A 16,417-nucleotide genomic window follows, 5' to 3' on the forward strand; every position below is an offset into this window, starting at 1 on the left:
TGGGGAAACTTTCCTAGTAATATACTTACTTACTTAAGCCCTTGACCCCAGTCGGAACATAGGCCATCAATGATGCTTCACCATTTGACTCTTTCTTTGGGCTGTTTTCTCCACCTGCTTTCATGTGTAAACGCCTCTCCTTGCTTCCTCCACCGTGCTTCTTCACCAACTATTTCAGACCTCCCTGGTCTTCCTCTTTTTGGAATTCCAAGTCAGAGCTTTCTTCTGTCATCTGCATTTTTTGCCAAATTGGGACCTAAAATTTGCCAAAATTTGCCCAAAAAACCCCCCCCAAAATTTGCCAAGAAATTTGCGGAGGAGAACTAAGCGTTTCAGCAAAAATTAACATGCGATACAGAAAAAAATATATATAAAAATAAAAGACAGTTAATTATATTTAAGGAGGCTACATTTATTAATTTGTTGTTACAAAGATTTTAAAGGATCATTATCCATAGAGAGTAGCTTCCCTTGGTTTGGGCCCAGGCAAAGCTGCAACATTTCTCAAGTTTCGCACTTTTTTTTCCATTATTTTGTTTTCGCTTCTTTTTTCCCCCCAAAATTTGCCACGCGATTTGCCAATTTTACCAAAATTTGCCACGATTTGCCAATTTTGGGAAATTTGCCAAAATTTGCGGATCGCCCTGATATTTGCGGCCGCAAAAAATGCAGATGACAGTTTCTTGTGATACTGCATGAGGGTTTTCTAAGTGTACGACCTATCCATCCCAACTGCCTCTTTCAGATATTTGTATATATATAGGTTGTTGGTTGACAGCTTCCCAAGGATCTTTGTTTCTAACATTATCCATCCACCTGATGCCCAAAATCGTCCTTAGACATTTATTTATAAAAGTCTGTAATTTGTTGATGATGCCTTTGGTTGGCCTCCATGTTTCTGATCCATACAGTAATACGGACTTTACATTAGTATTAAAAACTTAGTTATGTCGAGACCCCAATATATATGTCTTTTGATTTCCCCAGTAACATAACACAGTCTTAATTTTAAGAGAAGATGACTATTGATTTATTTCTAAAGATGAATGGCCTCCAATTGGTCCTGACTTGAATCCAGTGGACTACAACATTTGGTTACTTATATCCAACACAGTTTATAATGGTCATACAACGATTTACACAGATACAGAGTCAATTCAAAATGCATGGGAGCAATTCACTATTCAAATATTAGAAAACCAATTGGATCATGAGAAAAAAAAGGGCTACTCGTGGTCATAAAGCAAAATGGAGGATCTACAGATTACATAAAAATTTGAGAATCCCGTCCCAAATCTTCGATATATGGCAAAAAATAGGTGTCCTTAAACAATAGTGGATTTCAACATATTTTCTTGAAAAATTGAGTACTTAAATATTGGCTTTTATTGCAGTAAAATTTCAGATTTTCATCATTAGTCTCGGGACCTCAAGGCTACTAAACTTTTCCATTTTTTTTTTCTTGCACCCAATCTATCTGCCTGTTGGCAAGCAACATGATGGTTGTGGCCTTTAGATACTTGCATTACCATCTTCCTCTTGTTGAATAACTTCTCGACACTATCCTCCCTTATATTCTCCTTACAACCTCCCCTACCCCTTCTCTACTCTTTGTCTCTCTCACTGTTTTTTCCCCTCTCAAGTAATTGGTTACTTTAATTTCTTTTTCTATCATTTTAAAACAATGGGAGAACATTTGGAAAAAGAATAAAATTTACATTTTCAAATCTAATAAAATAGACAGAAACTAGTAATTAACATAATACTCAACATATAGCTATCAAATAATAGATGCGCAGGTCAAAAATTCCTTTTGTGTCTTCAAGTTTTGACTTTCCACTCTCAACAAATTCTCACTGTCAATCGTATTTAGTCTGTCATCTGACATTAAAAACTCTCTTGCCTGCACTGCTGCTTGTTTCTCTTCATTACTTGCAGTTGAAGAATCTGAAAATGCATTGAAAATATTATGTTTTTTTTCTTTTTGTTTTTAGGGATTTTACAGGAGACTGTAAGGTCTGAGCACTAGTAAAAAGGAAGATGAAAGAGGAAAAGTTGTATCTGAAGTTTTAATTTTATGTTTTTAAGGGTTTTACAGCGCTTGCAACACATTTAGGTTATATAAACGCCAGTAAAAAGGAAGAAAATGCGATAGTAAAAATTTCTAGAATTACAATTAAAGCACCCAAGACATAGGGGAATTGGGAACAAATAGGGTTCAGATGTAGATTCCAAGAGCATACCATCGATGTACTTAGTTTGAGATCACCTATGTCTCATCCGGACACAAGCACAAAATCAAAGAAAGAGGAATACACTCAAATGCTTACATTATACATTCAAAATAACAAATATAATAATACATAACAGAGAGATGATTTACAAGGAAAAAAATATCATCACCCAAAACAATAACTATGCCTTTGACTGATTCCCTCCCAGCCAAGACTCCGACCAGGGCCAGGGCAAAACCAGGTAATCTCATTCCAAGACAAAGATGGAGAGCATGTTGGAAAACAGATATAAGGGGATAGAAGACAAAGTATGTACCTCCCTGCCCACTATGGGAGGTCAGGAACCCCACCCAGGGGTATCTGAAGTTCAAAGCACCAAAGAAAAAGTAAGACAAAAAGGGGACTAATTCAAATAGATTCCACTGGCACATCCACACATGTACCTATTTTTATATTAACTAAAAGTCCCATCCAGGCACAACCAAGGATCTTGCTATGGAGGATACTTTCAAATGCTTAAATATTCAATACTTACTATAAAAAAATACATGATTTTCAGAGAAAAAAAAAGGTCATTTCTCTCAAGAAAAAAAAAATGTATTATAAATTGGACTTGTCTTCCTCCAGCTACAGCTAAGGATGCCCACCAGGACCAGGAAAAAACCCAGCAATCTCAATCCACATGGGGCGTCAGAAAACCAAACCCAGGAAAACGTTATTCAGTTGAACCAGTAATCATGATTGGACTAATAGGTAAACTGACATGGAGGTTTTTTGCAAAAATAAATCCCAAATTTTGCAAGCTAAAAACAGCAAAATTTGCAAAAAATATGCAAAAAGTTGCGATTAATTTTCCTAAAAACCCATAATTCATTCATGAAAGAGAAAGGTATTTGTTTGTTTTTAAGGGTTTCACGGAGCTTGCAACAAATGTAAGGTCATATCAGCGCCAGTAAAAAGGAAGAAAATGGGATCTAGTAAAAAAGTTATAGAATTACAATTAAAGTACCCAAGAAAAAGGAAAAACACGCTATCTATCAGTGTACTTATTTTGATATTATCTAACTGACACAAGCACCGGTCCCCCAGTGATGATAATGAAAATTTGTCAAAAAGGAGACAAATCTACCGGCCCGTCAGTCAAACCCAAATCAAATGCAAATATAACATAGCTATTCATAGTTATTTAATATATCATTAGTCCTAAAGCACTTCTGATCATTAGACACATCCTGACCTTTTGCAAATATAATTTAATGAATTGTCATTTCCAATTAAACATTTTAGAGGCCTATAATGTCGCCCACTATATCAAGTGATTATGATGGAATTTTAGGCCAAAAGACCAGGAGGTATTTGTTTTTACATAACAAACCTGGTTAGTGTCTGTATTATTGCAACCTTGTGATGATGCAGCTTATAAATAAGAATCTTTAATTAATTGCAAAACATATTCCATCAACAAATCAAATTTAAAATAGCCTTAAAACAATAATTTCTTAAATCGATCAGCCTAACTTATTATCTCTCTATTACCAAATGATATCTACAAACATAATATGAAGATATAGAAGGGTGGCTGAAAAGAAAGAGAGAGAGAGAGAGAGAGAGAGAGAGAGAGAGAGAGAGAGAGAGAGAGAGAGAGAGAGAGAGAGAGAGAGAGAGGGAGGGAGAGAGAGAGAGAGAGAGTTGATGAATTTATTTTTAAAAAATTGTTTTATAATTAGACACAAGTTGTATCGAATACTATTAACAGATTCTGAACAATCATACAAAAACACAACAAAAAAATCAAAAAGGAAGAAAAAAAAAGACAGGCTTATAAAACTGATAAAATCGCCAAATGTACTATCATGCTACAGCTAAAACTTTTTATTTACACCCATTTGCTCCATTCCCTTCCCTTTCGATCATCTTCTCATCCATGGCCGCCATGTGTCTTGTGCTACTTTTGATATTTGGTGCCAGTGTGTCTAGGCTAACTTCATAAATAAAGGAGTGTCACCAACATTCATGCAACTGAGCAGAGGTGTCAAAAAATGGTAGAAGGCATATTTTTTTTTCACGAACTACCACTTAGCAGAAAATGTTTGACATGACAAAACAACGGAACATTTATGAAAAAATCTGCGGAAGATTATCATCACTGATCCCCACTAAATTTTTAAAAATATTGGTTTCTTTTGTTTTTGGGGGGCAAAATCTCGAAAATTTGCAAAATATTGCAAATTTTGCGGCCGTAATGCAAATCAGCGATTTTTTGCGGCCGCTACACGGCAGCAAGCGATGCAAAAAAACTGCCATGACAGGGTAAAAGAGGCGTCCCATTTTATGATAAAAATAAGTAGGTAAGAACACCCAATCATGCCCAATGAGACGCAATTAGACCTTCCTTAAGAACGCCCAATCAGGCTCAGACCCAATTGGACCTCCTACCTGGAATTTTTTTGTGCCTAATGTCAGTCATGATGGAAATCACCAGATGGGAAAACAGAAAGTCAGATAGACCATATAATTATAAACAGAAAATGGAAGAGCAGCCTAAACGATGTCAGAGTCAGACGATTGGCAGACATTGGAAGTGACCACCATCTTGTCACAGCCAAAATCTCTACTAAATTGATGAAAACAAAAATAGCAAAACAGAAGGAGAAACGTTTCAACACAGATAAATTGAAAATCCCAGATATCCAAAACAATTTCAATATCTCAGTCAGAAACAAATTCAGTGCAATACAAGATATTACAAACATGACAATCCAAGATTTCAACCACGTCATGCAGGAAAGTGCCACTGAACACTTAGGACACAATAAATCCAATACAGAGAATTGGATATCAGCAAGGTCATGGGAGCTCATTAACCAAAGAAAATCAATCAAACTAAATCTCCTGAACGCTAAATCCCCCGACTGAAAGAAAGGCTATCCAGTGAATACTCATTGAAGGATAAAGAAGTGAAAAAATCCACAAGGAAAGACAAAAGAGATTTTGCAGAAAATTTAGCAACTGAAGCAGAAAATGCAGCTGTAAGACACGACACACAAACACTATACAAAATCACAAAAAAGCTCTCGGGAAACAGAAGTTATGGTCAAGAGAAACCATTAAAATCCCAAGATGGTAGTGTCATCACAGACGAAAAGGAGAAAATTGAAAGATGGAGAGAATATTTCGCAAACCTTCTGAACAGACCAGACCCATCTTCTTACACAGATATCCCAGAAGCAGAAAGGGACGTAGAGGTTAATCTTGGTCCAATCACTGAGCATGAGGTGCACGAGGCAATACAACAACAAAAAAATGGCAAGGCCCCAGGTATTGACAAAATCACTGCGGAAATGCTTAAAGCGAACTCGCAAGAAATGTCCAAAATTCTCAGTAAACTGTTCACCAACATTTGGGAAAAGGAAGAAATACCAGAGGATTGGCAGAAAGGCATCATCCATAAAATAGCCAAGAAAGGAGACCTAGGAAATTGTGCTAACTGGCGTGGAATCACACTCCTGTCCGTAACGAGCAAAATTTTTAATAGAATCCTTCTGAAAAGAATCTCACCTCACATTGAAAACATTCTTAGAAAAGAGCAGGCAGGGTTCAGAAAAGGGAAGTCATGTAGTGACCACATATTTACCCTGAGACAAATCTTGGAGCAAAGCATTGAATGGAACAGCCCCCTCTACACCATTTTTGTCGATTTTGAAAAAGCCTTTGACAGCTTACACAGAGAGTCCCTGTGGAAAATACTCCGCCATTATGGTATACCGATGAAGATAGTCAACCTAATCAATGCAATGTACAGCAACTACCAATGCCAAGTGATCTGTGGTAACAATTTAACAGACAGCTTTAATGTAACAACTGGTGTAAAACAAGGCTGCATACTCTCCCCGCTTCTGTTTATCCTGGCTCTAGACTGGCTCATGAAAAATACAATTGATGGTAAGAAGAGAGGCATTCGCTGGACACTGACATCTTTTCTGGAAGATATAGACTACGCAGATGATATCGCGTTAGTTTCCAGTACACACAGAGACGCCTCAGAGAAACTAAACGTACTACACAAGAACGCCTCGAAAATTGGACTGAAAATAAATTTCGATAAGACTGTGTACATTAGGGTGAATCCAAAACATGACAGTGAAATTAGGATAGATGAACATATAATTGAAGAGGTAACAGAGTTCTCCTACCTCGGATCCAAAATAACAGACGACGGAAATGCAGAACACGATATCAAGCACAGAATTCAAAAGGCAAACCAGGCTTTCGGCATGCTGAAAAACTTTTGGAAATCAAAGCAAATAATGAGAAAGACAAAGCTGAAAATATACAAGAGCAATGTTTTAAGTGTACTGCTTTATGGAAGTGAAAGCTGGAAAATGACATCCTCCTTAATACAGAAACTAGAAGCCTTTCAGAACAAGTGTTTAAAAAGAATTTTTAATTTATTTTGGCCTACAAAAATAAGAACAGTGGATCTATTAAAGAAAGCTGACTGCACTAGCATTGATAGCCAAATAAAAAGAAGAAGATGGCGTTGGCTGGGTCATGTGGCCAGAATGGAAAAAGGGTCACTTCCCAAGACAGCCTTGTACTGGACAGCAGATGGGAAGAGAAAGCGGGGAAGACCCAAAGAAACCTGGCGAAGGACGATGGAGAAAGAATTAAAGGAAGCAGGCCTGACCTGGAATACAGCCACCGCAAAAGCAGCCGATCGCAAAAAATGGAGATGTCTGGTGGATGCCCTATGTGCCTCAAGGCCCGAAGAGGATTAAGTAAGTAAGTAAGTAATGTCAGTCATGTGACATTTAACATTTTAAATTTTATTTTTACATTTATACAGACAGAAAGTATTGTTTTATTGTATATCAAGTCATTTAATTCAAATCATCAACATTGCAACACAATTGCCTTGGTTAAAGGTAACATGCCCTTTACAAAAAAATATTCAGGAAAAATAGTACATATTATTATTATTTCTCTCATTTTATTGTTTGTTTCTAAGGGTTTTACGGCGCTTGCGTCACATTAAGGTCATTTCAGCGCCAGTACAAAGGAAGAAAATGGGATAGTCCAAGATTCTAGTTTTACAAGGCACACAATAATAAGTAAGACAAAGGGGATGGGTTGAAATAGGGAACAGTAGATTCAAGAGCACACTATCAGTGTACTTAGTTTGAGATCACCTAAAAGTCTCATCCAGGCACAAATACAGGTCCCCTTATGAGGAATACACTCAAATATTTTCAAACCAATATATATTTATAACAAATTAAAAAATGTAACAATACAAAACAGAGAGATGGTTTACAAGACAAAAAATATCATCTCCCAAAATTCTAACTATACATTTGACTGTTTCCCTCTCAGCCAGGACCAGGACAAAGCCAAGTAATCTCATTCCAAGACAAAGACAGACAGCTTGTTGGAAACAGATATAGGGGGATAGAAGACACAGCAAGTGCCTTCCTGCCCATTACGGGAGGTCAGAAACCCCACCAGTCAAAAAATATATAGATTTACAATAGAAAGCACACAAGAAAAAGTGAGACATAGGGCAATGGTTCAAATAGGGAACAGATGTAGATTTCAAAAGCACACTATCAGTGTTGAAAATATGTGGGAGGGGGGGGGGGGGGGGGGTGTCTCTCTCTTGAACTTTATCTTCCTCAAGCTGGGTGCTTGAATACCATTGGAGTAACATGTAGCTCCCCAAGATTAAATGTCTTGTCTACACCAGGAATGTTCTTCCTGTGCAGCAGAAAGGCTTCATGTCGGAGATCTGTTCTTGCATTTAAAGGATGATAGAGGGTGACATGGTCATGCCTGTAGCTTTAAGATTGATGTCCTTCACAAAATCACTGTGCAGTAACATCATTGCATACACATCACGCATCTGATCTGCAATATTTCCTGACCCAAACAAAAGTCCATCTGCACCTCGCTGTTCATCCTTCTTCTTCTTATAATGGCATTTATTTTTTATGTGCTTTTTATATCTTGGTACCTCTTTAGGATCCATGGTGTCTGGTGACTCAACAAGGAGTTTGTTGTCTACTGATATAGGTTGCTGATGGCGGTGCTCCACGATCTTTCTGTTTTTTTCATTATTGTTGTGTTCTGCGTTGTCAAGTAACTTGAGAGGAGTGCATGTTAGTATACGTCCATGAGTGAGTGATCATCTCAGCTGATCGGAATTAATAATTAAAAGTGTTAAATTGTGTTTAAATCCCTTGTTGTTGTTGGTTTGTTGATACTTGACTTGGCGTGGTCAGAGTCCAGGCCAAAAGTTATATTGTGACATCTGTAGGATGTTTTTGTTAATAAATTTATATAAAAATAATAATAATTTAAAAAATCGAAATATAAAACCAGAAAATAGAAATTGCATTGAAGGTAAAATGTTTTAGAAAGACCTTATTAAATGTGATGAACAGCCAGGTGGCTCCGTAGCACAGTGGACAAGCTGTCAGACTCTAATCTTCAAAGTACTGGGTTCGATTCCCATTGTAGATATTTTTTTTTTTTTTAAACTTTACTTTATTGAGAAAGACATTATTTTTTTTATTTTTTTTTTTCAAAAACTTTTTATCATGTTTTTAAAAAACTTCAATTTTAATTTGTTATTTATTTCTTTGAGATCAGTATTTATTTGTGTGCCATGTTTCTTTTTACTTTTGATTTTTAAAATTATTGTTATATTCTTTAATTCATTATCATTGTATAAACATACATCGGTAATCACTAAGCAGCATGCTAAACTACAATCTAAAACTATTTAAACCTCATGGACGTATGCAGCAACATTTTCATTAATTTACCATCACCGCCAACGGAGGTGCATAAAAACGGTGCGTTTTTGTACACCTCCAGCGGAGGTGCATAAAAACGCCACCTTTAATTTATATCTCTTTTATATATTACCGAATTGTGTTGTGATACAAAATTATAATTTCCATACAAGGATCAATAAAGTTTATCTTATCTTATCTTATTTAAAGGTCGTAGAGGGAGAGCAGTTTTATGGACTGTATTTCTTCTCATCAGCTGTTCCCCACTTTGTGACAGTACCTAAATGAGCCAATAAGAAGGAGAGAAAAATAAACTGAGTGAATTCACTCACTTTTTTTTATCTCTCTATGAACGAAATTTACCATTAGTTTCACCCGTATTACCATCAATGGTATGTGTTAAGTTAAATACTGACTAGCTTACAGAAAGTAACATCTAACATTTATAGTCTGATTGAGCGAATCTAGTGAGAACTAATCGCAAAACAAGCTGTCAACTATAACAAAGAAAAGAGTGATGTCAATTTCATTCTACTGTTTGTAAACCAGCTACTTTTGTCTTAGGGTGTGTCACGAATCCCACATTTTGATTGGTTAACCTACTAGTAAATTAATAGCAGGAAAAAACTGCACAGAACAGGATGAAATCAGTATCAAACTTATAAGGTGTCCGATTGGGTGTTCTTACTGACCAAATAAATGTCATTCCCTTATTCTCATAGCTGCCAACTTTTCAGAAACCAAACACAAACTCCCATACCCAGTTCGCACAAAAAAAAAAAAAAATTAATTGTCAATAAATGTTATCTCAGTCATCTATACCTTAAAATTAAAATCAATCATAAACACCCAAAAATGAAAGATTTTCATACACACCAATTTGACTCAAATCATCACAAACATCAGACAGTAAATGCCTTGTACAGAACAGGCAAGCAGTAATTTCCTCTTTGGCCTGTTCCACAATGTCCTTGTTCACTTTCCCATTCCTTGTATTTGGTAAGTAAAAGCTGATCAGGACGCTAGCCATAATGGTTGCTGCCATCTTGAACAATTCAGAAGATGGTTTCTCACAGACGTGCTTCATTGATGTTGTATGAATAAACTTGAAAAGGCTGTAGGCTGACATGATGTGAATATCACTATACTTAGCCTGAAAAAAAAGATCAATTTTTTTTTTTGCAAAACCACAAATGTATTTCGAAGTATTAAAGGTAGACATTTATGTTTAAATCTCAGATGTCCAGGAAAAAAAAAACGAACATTAAAAAATCCGACCTCACATTATCTTTCATTTTTACTATCATGTAGAATATATTTTAAGGACGTCTATTTTCTTACTGCCAATCACGGATATAAATAAATAAAATATTAAATTCATAGCGGCAAACTTGACAAGGACCAAAAACAGAACATCCCATCGCTCTGACTCAACACAGCACAATATCATAATCATAATGGTAATCTTCTAGGCGCCTACATAATAATTACATAAACCGCAGATTACCATTTCAACTGTACACAACAGCTCAATGCCTGCCAATAAATATAGTCCAGGAGTTTGCTGGGGTTTAACTGCTACTTTCCCCTCTTCAGGAAATCTGATGTAAATTCATGTTTATAGCAAGGTGGAGTCTGATTTTACGATAAGAAGGTTAGCCAAAATATCTGTACTGAGGGATCCTCTGAAATTGGGGTTGTTCTTCCTCACATTCACATGTTGAGCGAGGGATGGTCAGTCGTCCTAACATGAAGTGAGCAAGTGTTTGAAACTTCAACACCCCAAGAGAATCAACAAATTTGCTTAATGCAAACCACTGCTGAGGAAAGCTGAAGGAATTTCTTATCAAAGCTTTCAGTGCTATATATTTTGAATTCATAATCCAGTTTGTCCAGAATTGTCTCCATCATTTACAAGGACCAAAACACTAAACTTTCTGGTTAAAAAAAAAACCCCACCTCACTGAGCTGAATGATGCACAACTGTTCTTGCATACATCCCCCCCCCCCCCCCCCCCCCCCCCCCCATCTCAGCATGTTTTCTAGAGGGAAGTTGGAAATTATATAGTCATATGCCTTCACATAATAGTTCCAGACACACTTATAAAATAGCAGTAAGTAATTTCCATCAGTTAAAAAAAAATTAATTAGCAGGTCAAATCGTAATAGTTACGAATTTATTGTGGCAGTTGGCCACTATGTATATTGAACAATTCATTATGATGTTTTAAAAGAGAACTATTTAGATTGAAAAATAGCAAAAAGATTCATCCCTGAATTACTCAAAATAATATGACCAGATGTATTTATAGTCACTGATTTATGGAATCTACATCTACTATTTGGACTTCGATATAATGGGAAAATTCAGTAGTATAAATTTTTTTTTTTAATTCCCTTTTTTTTTCTCAAAACAGTGAAGTATCCATCCATCATATAATTTTTTTTCTTAATTACCGAGTCCATACCAATGTGTTTTCCCATAGCTGCTCCATGTTGTTAATGAAAGTAAAGGGATGGTGATAACCATCTGATGGGGATGCAGGGATTTGAAGACTGACTAGCTCTTGACAAACAATCTGATTACAGAGAAAATAATATTTTTCCATTGTAATAATATCAAGAATAATAATAATAATAATAATAATAATAATAATAATAATAATAATAATAATAATAATAATAATAATAATAATAATAATAATAATAATAATAATAATAATAATAATAATAATAATAATCATAATAATAATAATCATAATCATAATAATAATAATAATAATAATAATAATAATAATAGCGATAATAATGATAATAATGATAAGAAGAAGAAGAAGAAGAAGAAGAAGAAGAAGAAGAAGAAGAAGAAGAAGAAGAAGAAGAAGAAGAAGAAGAAGAAGAAGAAGAAGAAGAAGAAGAAGAAGAAGAAGAAGAAGAAGAAGAAGAAGAAGAAGAAGAAGAAGAAGAAGAATATGAAGAATATAATAGTAATAATAATTATAATAATGATAATAATAATAATAATAATAATAATAACAATAATAACAATAATAATAATAATAATAATAATAATAATAATAATAATAATAATAATAATAACATAATAATAATAATAATAACATAATAATAATAATAACATAATAATAATAATAACAATAATAATAATAATAATAATAATAATAATAATAATAATAATAGTAATAATAATAATAACATAATAATAATAATAACATAATAATAATAATTAATAATAATAATAATAATAATAATAATAATAATAATAATAATAATAATAATAATAATAATAATAATAATAATAATAATAATAATAATAATAAATGACACTTGTTGAGCACATTCCATGAACCAATCATCCCAAAGTGCTGTACAGATAATGAATTACGTTACGAACATAGGTAGACAAAAATTAAACATGGAGACAAAATACATATTGCTAAAAATAATACTATACGAACATTATAGTCGGCATGGTGTAAAATGAAATGTGAAAAAGTGGGTTTTTAAAGCAGATTTAAAGTTTGAATATTCTCGATTTTGTACTCAAACCTGACATTGTCTCTGGTTATTTTCACCTAAAAATCAGAAACAACTATCCAACTTGGGCTTCTTTGGAGTTTTTACATCCACTTTTTAAATACCCGATGCCAAGATTGTTACTGCTACTGCTTTTTAAAAAAAAGAAAACGGATGGGTCTGCAACAGTAACCAACTAAATAATAAATTATGATTTGAAAATAATTTAGCCTTGCTATTAATGGATAACACATCTTGCCTCCAGCATTATTTTGTCAACATTCTACCTATGTGCATTTTATTATCAAAATAGATTGTTCCTCTCCTTTATGAGCATTTCGTTTCTTTAAATCTTCATGTAACATTAACTCTTGATAAAAAGTTTAGTCTGGGAATGTATCCAAGGATTTCAAAGAAAAAAGACAGGAAACTTTCATGCATCACTAATATCACACAGCTGTGACAGAATTCAGCCAAAGAGTTGAGACTAATTTGTCACTTATGTTATATTTCTTTGTTAAAAGGACAACAAACATGAGCATAATGTAAACAATGTTCGAAATATATTTGCCTGTGAATCTGTTTTTAGTTTTAGGCACATAAATGAAAATGTATGCTCACAGTGACTAAATCCAAATGTCGATCCCACTGTTCCTTTTCTAAATCATATTTTACTTGTTTCAAATTCAACAAACTTGAAGCATCTGTGGGAGACAAGGTCTCAAGTTCCTCTCTGCTCATGCCTGGAAATTCAAGACAAAAATGAAAAAAAAAAAAAATATATATATATATATAAGAAAAGAAATCTTCCCTTCTCGCTTGTGATAATTTTAATAGTAATAGTAGTGTATAGTTTCATCTCCACGCAACAAGTCTCCAGCCAGTCTTTAAACATATAATGGCACCTGAGGATAGCCTCGAAACTTCCCACCAATCTCATCACAGGACTGTGCAGGATTATGTAGTCTGCTGTTTCTGGTGTTCTCTAGCATTGGGGACAGTCAGTTGACTCCCTCAGACTCCATCTATGCATGTTTGCATCAGTTCTGCAATGACTTGTCAGTTGTCGGTTTGATGCGACCCACTGTTTTCGATTGCCATTCCAGAAGCCTGGCATTAGTTCTGTTGGGTCTTTGATCCAATATTCCCACCAGACTTCACCAATATCGAAGTTTCTGAGTTCTGAATGGTAAAAGGGCTTTCTGGGTTTGAGTCATGATGTTCTGGGAGCTTTATTTGTGATGGTTTTTATTTAAAGGGGTATTTAGGGTGAGGTCTTTCAGTTCACGGACTAATTTTTGGATTGCTTCTTCTCATCTGAGTTCTTGTGGTGCAATTACACTGATAGTTGGGAGCCAAGAGGTGTTGGTGTTGATTATTACGCACATGGACTTTAGGAGTTTGATGTCGAGAGTTTTTCGTATGGGGACTTCTTGTCCAAACAGGGGCACAGTATTCTCCAGCACTATAGTAGAGTGCTAAGGCTGATGTTCTCAGGATTTGTGTTGCTCTCCAGAAAGATGCCTGCTAATTTTCTAAGCAGACAATTTCTTCTTGCAATTTTATTTGCGTCTCCTTCTGTATGTTTTTTGTAGTTAGGCAATCTGTTGAGGGTGACACCTAGGTATTGATAATTTTACTGAAGACCATAACATATATATTTTTGGATATAAAAAAAAAAAAAACACCTAGAACATAATATTGTCTAAAGAATTAGATGGCACATCATTTGTAGTGCAAGGGCACTTTATGGCTTTTATCTCTTTTTAGAAATTGTGGATTTTATCTTTCTTTTTTTAAAACTACTTTGTGTAATATAATTTGAGCAATTAAATAAAAGGGATAGCAAAACAATATTCACCCATGAGTATGGAAAACATAAATTTGAGATAGTCTGATAAACAATCACTCTGGGCCTGAGTAATTTGGTTGAATTCCACCTGGCTTGAAAATGTTATATTTCTCCTGAAATGAAAAAATAGAGTCATCAGCATAAAGACCAACCGGAATAATCTTTGGAAAAAAACACTTCAGATTTATAAAGAAAGCAGAGGAGCAATGCTTTATGGGAACTGTAATTCTTTGTTACACAAATCATGCTTTATTTTGGATTCAATTCAGTCTAATCCACGAAACAGAGATAACACCAAGTTTGCATTGTGCATTAACATTCACCACTAGTAAAATAAAACTGACAAAGGTATTGAAGAGTCAATAGTTTTGAATTGCATGAATTTGAGAACAAATCAGCAAACAATGACAACAGCTGAAATATTTATTTCTTATTCACTCGGAGAAAAATATATCAGCCCATCAGTCAAACTCAAATAAAATAAAACATAGTTTCGTATATTATATTACTACTTCTAGTGTACATCTATTCTTAATAGTAGAGATATCACTCACTTTATGTACATTTTTAATGAAATGCCCTTTCCTTAAAACGATTTTTTTTTGAAAATACCTTCTATTCAAGAGATTAAAAATTAACTTTTGGTCAAAAGACCTGAAAGTATTTGTTTTTGCTTGTTTAATCTTTGTTACAGTAGCCCAGTGGTTATGGATCTTACAAATAAGACTCAAGTATCTTTAATAAATTTTAAATTGCGGATCCAAGGAAGATTATCATCGTTATACAAATAATAATTAAAGAACAATTGTTTGTCAACTCGTCTATGAGGAAATAAATATCATCAGATTGCATTCAGGGGTCTTAATTCTTAACATTTAGTAAATAACTACTTGGCAACAAAGTAAGCGAGTGAAAAGAACATACTGGATTCCAAGACTGACACAAGTGACAGCCTGACAAGCAAGACTATTTGATTTTCGATGAGGAAGTACTGGGTTGGCTATTGGTCGCCTCATGGAAAGCAACACTTGCTTTAGCTTGTTTTTATCTAGAGCTGGTCCTAGTGCTAAAAGCGACAAAACTTTCTGCTGCAGATCTTCATTATCAACAGTCAGTAAACCTGCATTCGCATCTGTAAGAAAGACAAAGATCATAAGTTTATTGTGGACATTAAAATACATAATTGGGGGAGGGGGGTGTTGAATAAATTGTTTTGACAAGGGGTATCTCCAAAGTAAATGGAAATTAATAAAATGAGGAAGTTTTTATTTTATATCTCTTCCTCAATAGAAACAAAAATAGAAAAAAAAAGGAGCAAGCAACAAATGGCACTGGTATATAAAAAATAAACCCCCTCAACATATTACATTATATTCATAAATAATACCTAACTCACCTAAGATTTCCACAAGACAATGGCCTAATTCTTCCTTAGCAGACAAGGCTGGGGGCCCATTAAAAGTGAATTTAATGCATGACAAAACTTCTTTCATCCCCTCAATATGGACGACTTCTGTTCTCGGCATACGAAGCAATAGTCTGGGCAAACTTTTCATAAATTTACTGATTGTTCTCTCCATTTTTTCACAATGTAAATAGTGACCAGATGACCTGCAGAAGATTACAACATAAAAGTCAATCAGGGAAAAAATAATAACAATAACAAACAAAATAAAGATTTTTTTTAAAACTGTAGTGTATTGTAGATTGCTAATGATAATTTGTTAAGTAGAAAACGTCAACAATAGTCAGCCATTTTGGAATCGAAGTGATTCTTTTTATTCTTGAAATAACGTAATCGAATACTGATATTTGGGTACTCAGGTATCCCACAATCTCCCCCTTAAAAAAAAATTAGATGATGTAAAAAAAAAATGAGCTATTATACTTTCGCTCGTTTTGGTTTACATAATGGTTCATTCATTCTTACATTTGTTTTATACAGCTTAAATGATTAATTAAGTAAATGAGAAAAAAAAATAAAATAATGTTTGCATACGAGG

The 16,417-nt window shown here is 34.3% G+C and overlaps 1 protein-coding gene and 1 long non-coding RNA gene across 5 annotated transcripts in view; one reads left to right on the plus strand and one right to left on the minus strand.

Annotated features, from left to right (window-relative positions):
- The window catches only part of LOC144965483 (uncharacterized), a 55,795-nt gene extending 47,414 nt beyond the window's left edge, over positions 1-8,381 (plus strand). Inside the window, exons 2-3 of the long non-coding RNA XR_013644026.1 lie at positions 2,862-2,987; positions 8,253-8,381. This is a non-coding gene — a long non-coding RNA (uncharacterized LOC144965483). The remainder of the gene's footprint in view (positions 1-2,861; positions 2,988-8,252) is intronic.
- LOC144965482 (testis-expressed protein 10 homolog) overlaps positions 1,003-16,417 on the minus strand; it is a 52,497-nt gene continuing 37,082 nt past the window's right edge. For 2 of the 4 annotated variants that reach the window (XM_078900863.1, XM_078900864.1), the window contains 7 exons: positions 15,811-16,025; positions 15,339-15,546; positions 14,424-14,527; positions 13,184-13,305; positions 11,497-11,607; positions 9,905-10,181; positions 1,003-1,947 (listed from right to left, as the gene is read on the minus strand). In XM_078900863.1, the coding sequence (XP_078756989.1) occupies positions 1,781-1,947; positions 9,905-10,181; positions 11,497-11,607; positions 13,184-13,305; positions 14,424-14,527; positions 15,339-15,546; positions 15,811-16,025 (1,204 nt within the window). In that variant the 3' untranslated portion in view covers positions 1,003-1,780. Of the gene's footprint in view, positions 1,948-8,753; positions 9,309-9,904; positions 10,182-11,496; positions 11,608-13,183; positions 13,306-14,423; positions 14,528-15,338; positions 15,547-15,810; positions 16,026-16,417 lie in introns of those variants that run through there. The other 2 variants (XM_078900865.1, XM_078900866.1) reach the window with 2 other exon arrangements.

Source organism: Berghia stephanieae, chromosome 2 (genome assembly GCF_034508935.2).
Source record: "Berghia stephanieae isolate SIO BIC M18660-M18661 chromosome 2, UCSD_Bste_1.3, whole genome shotgun sequence".
NCBI classification, from domain to species: Eukaryota; Metazoa; Mollusca; class Gastropoda; order Nudibranchia; family Aeolidiidae; genus Berghia; species Berghia stephanieae.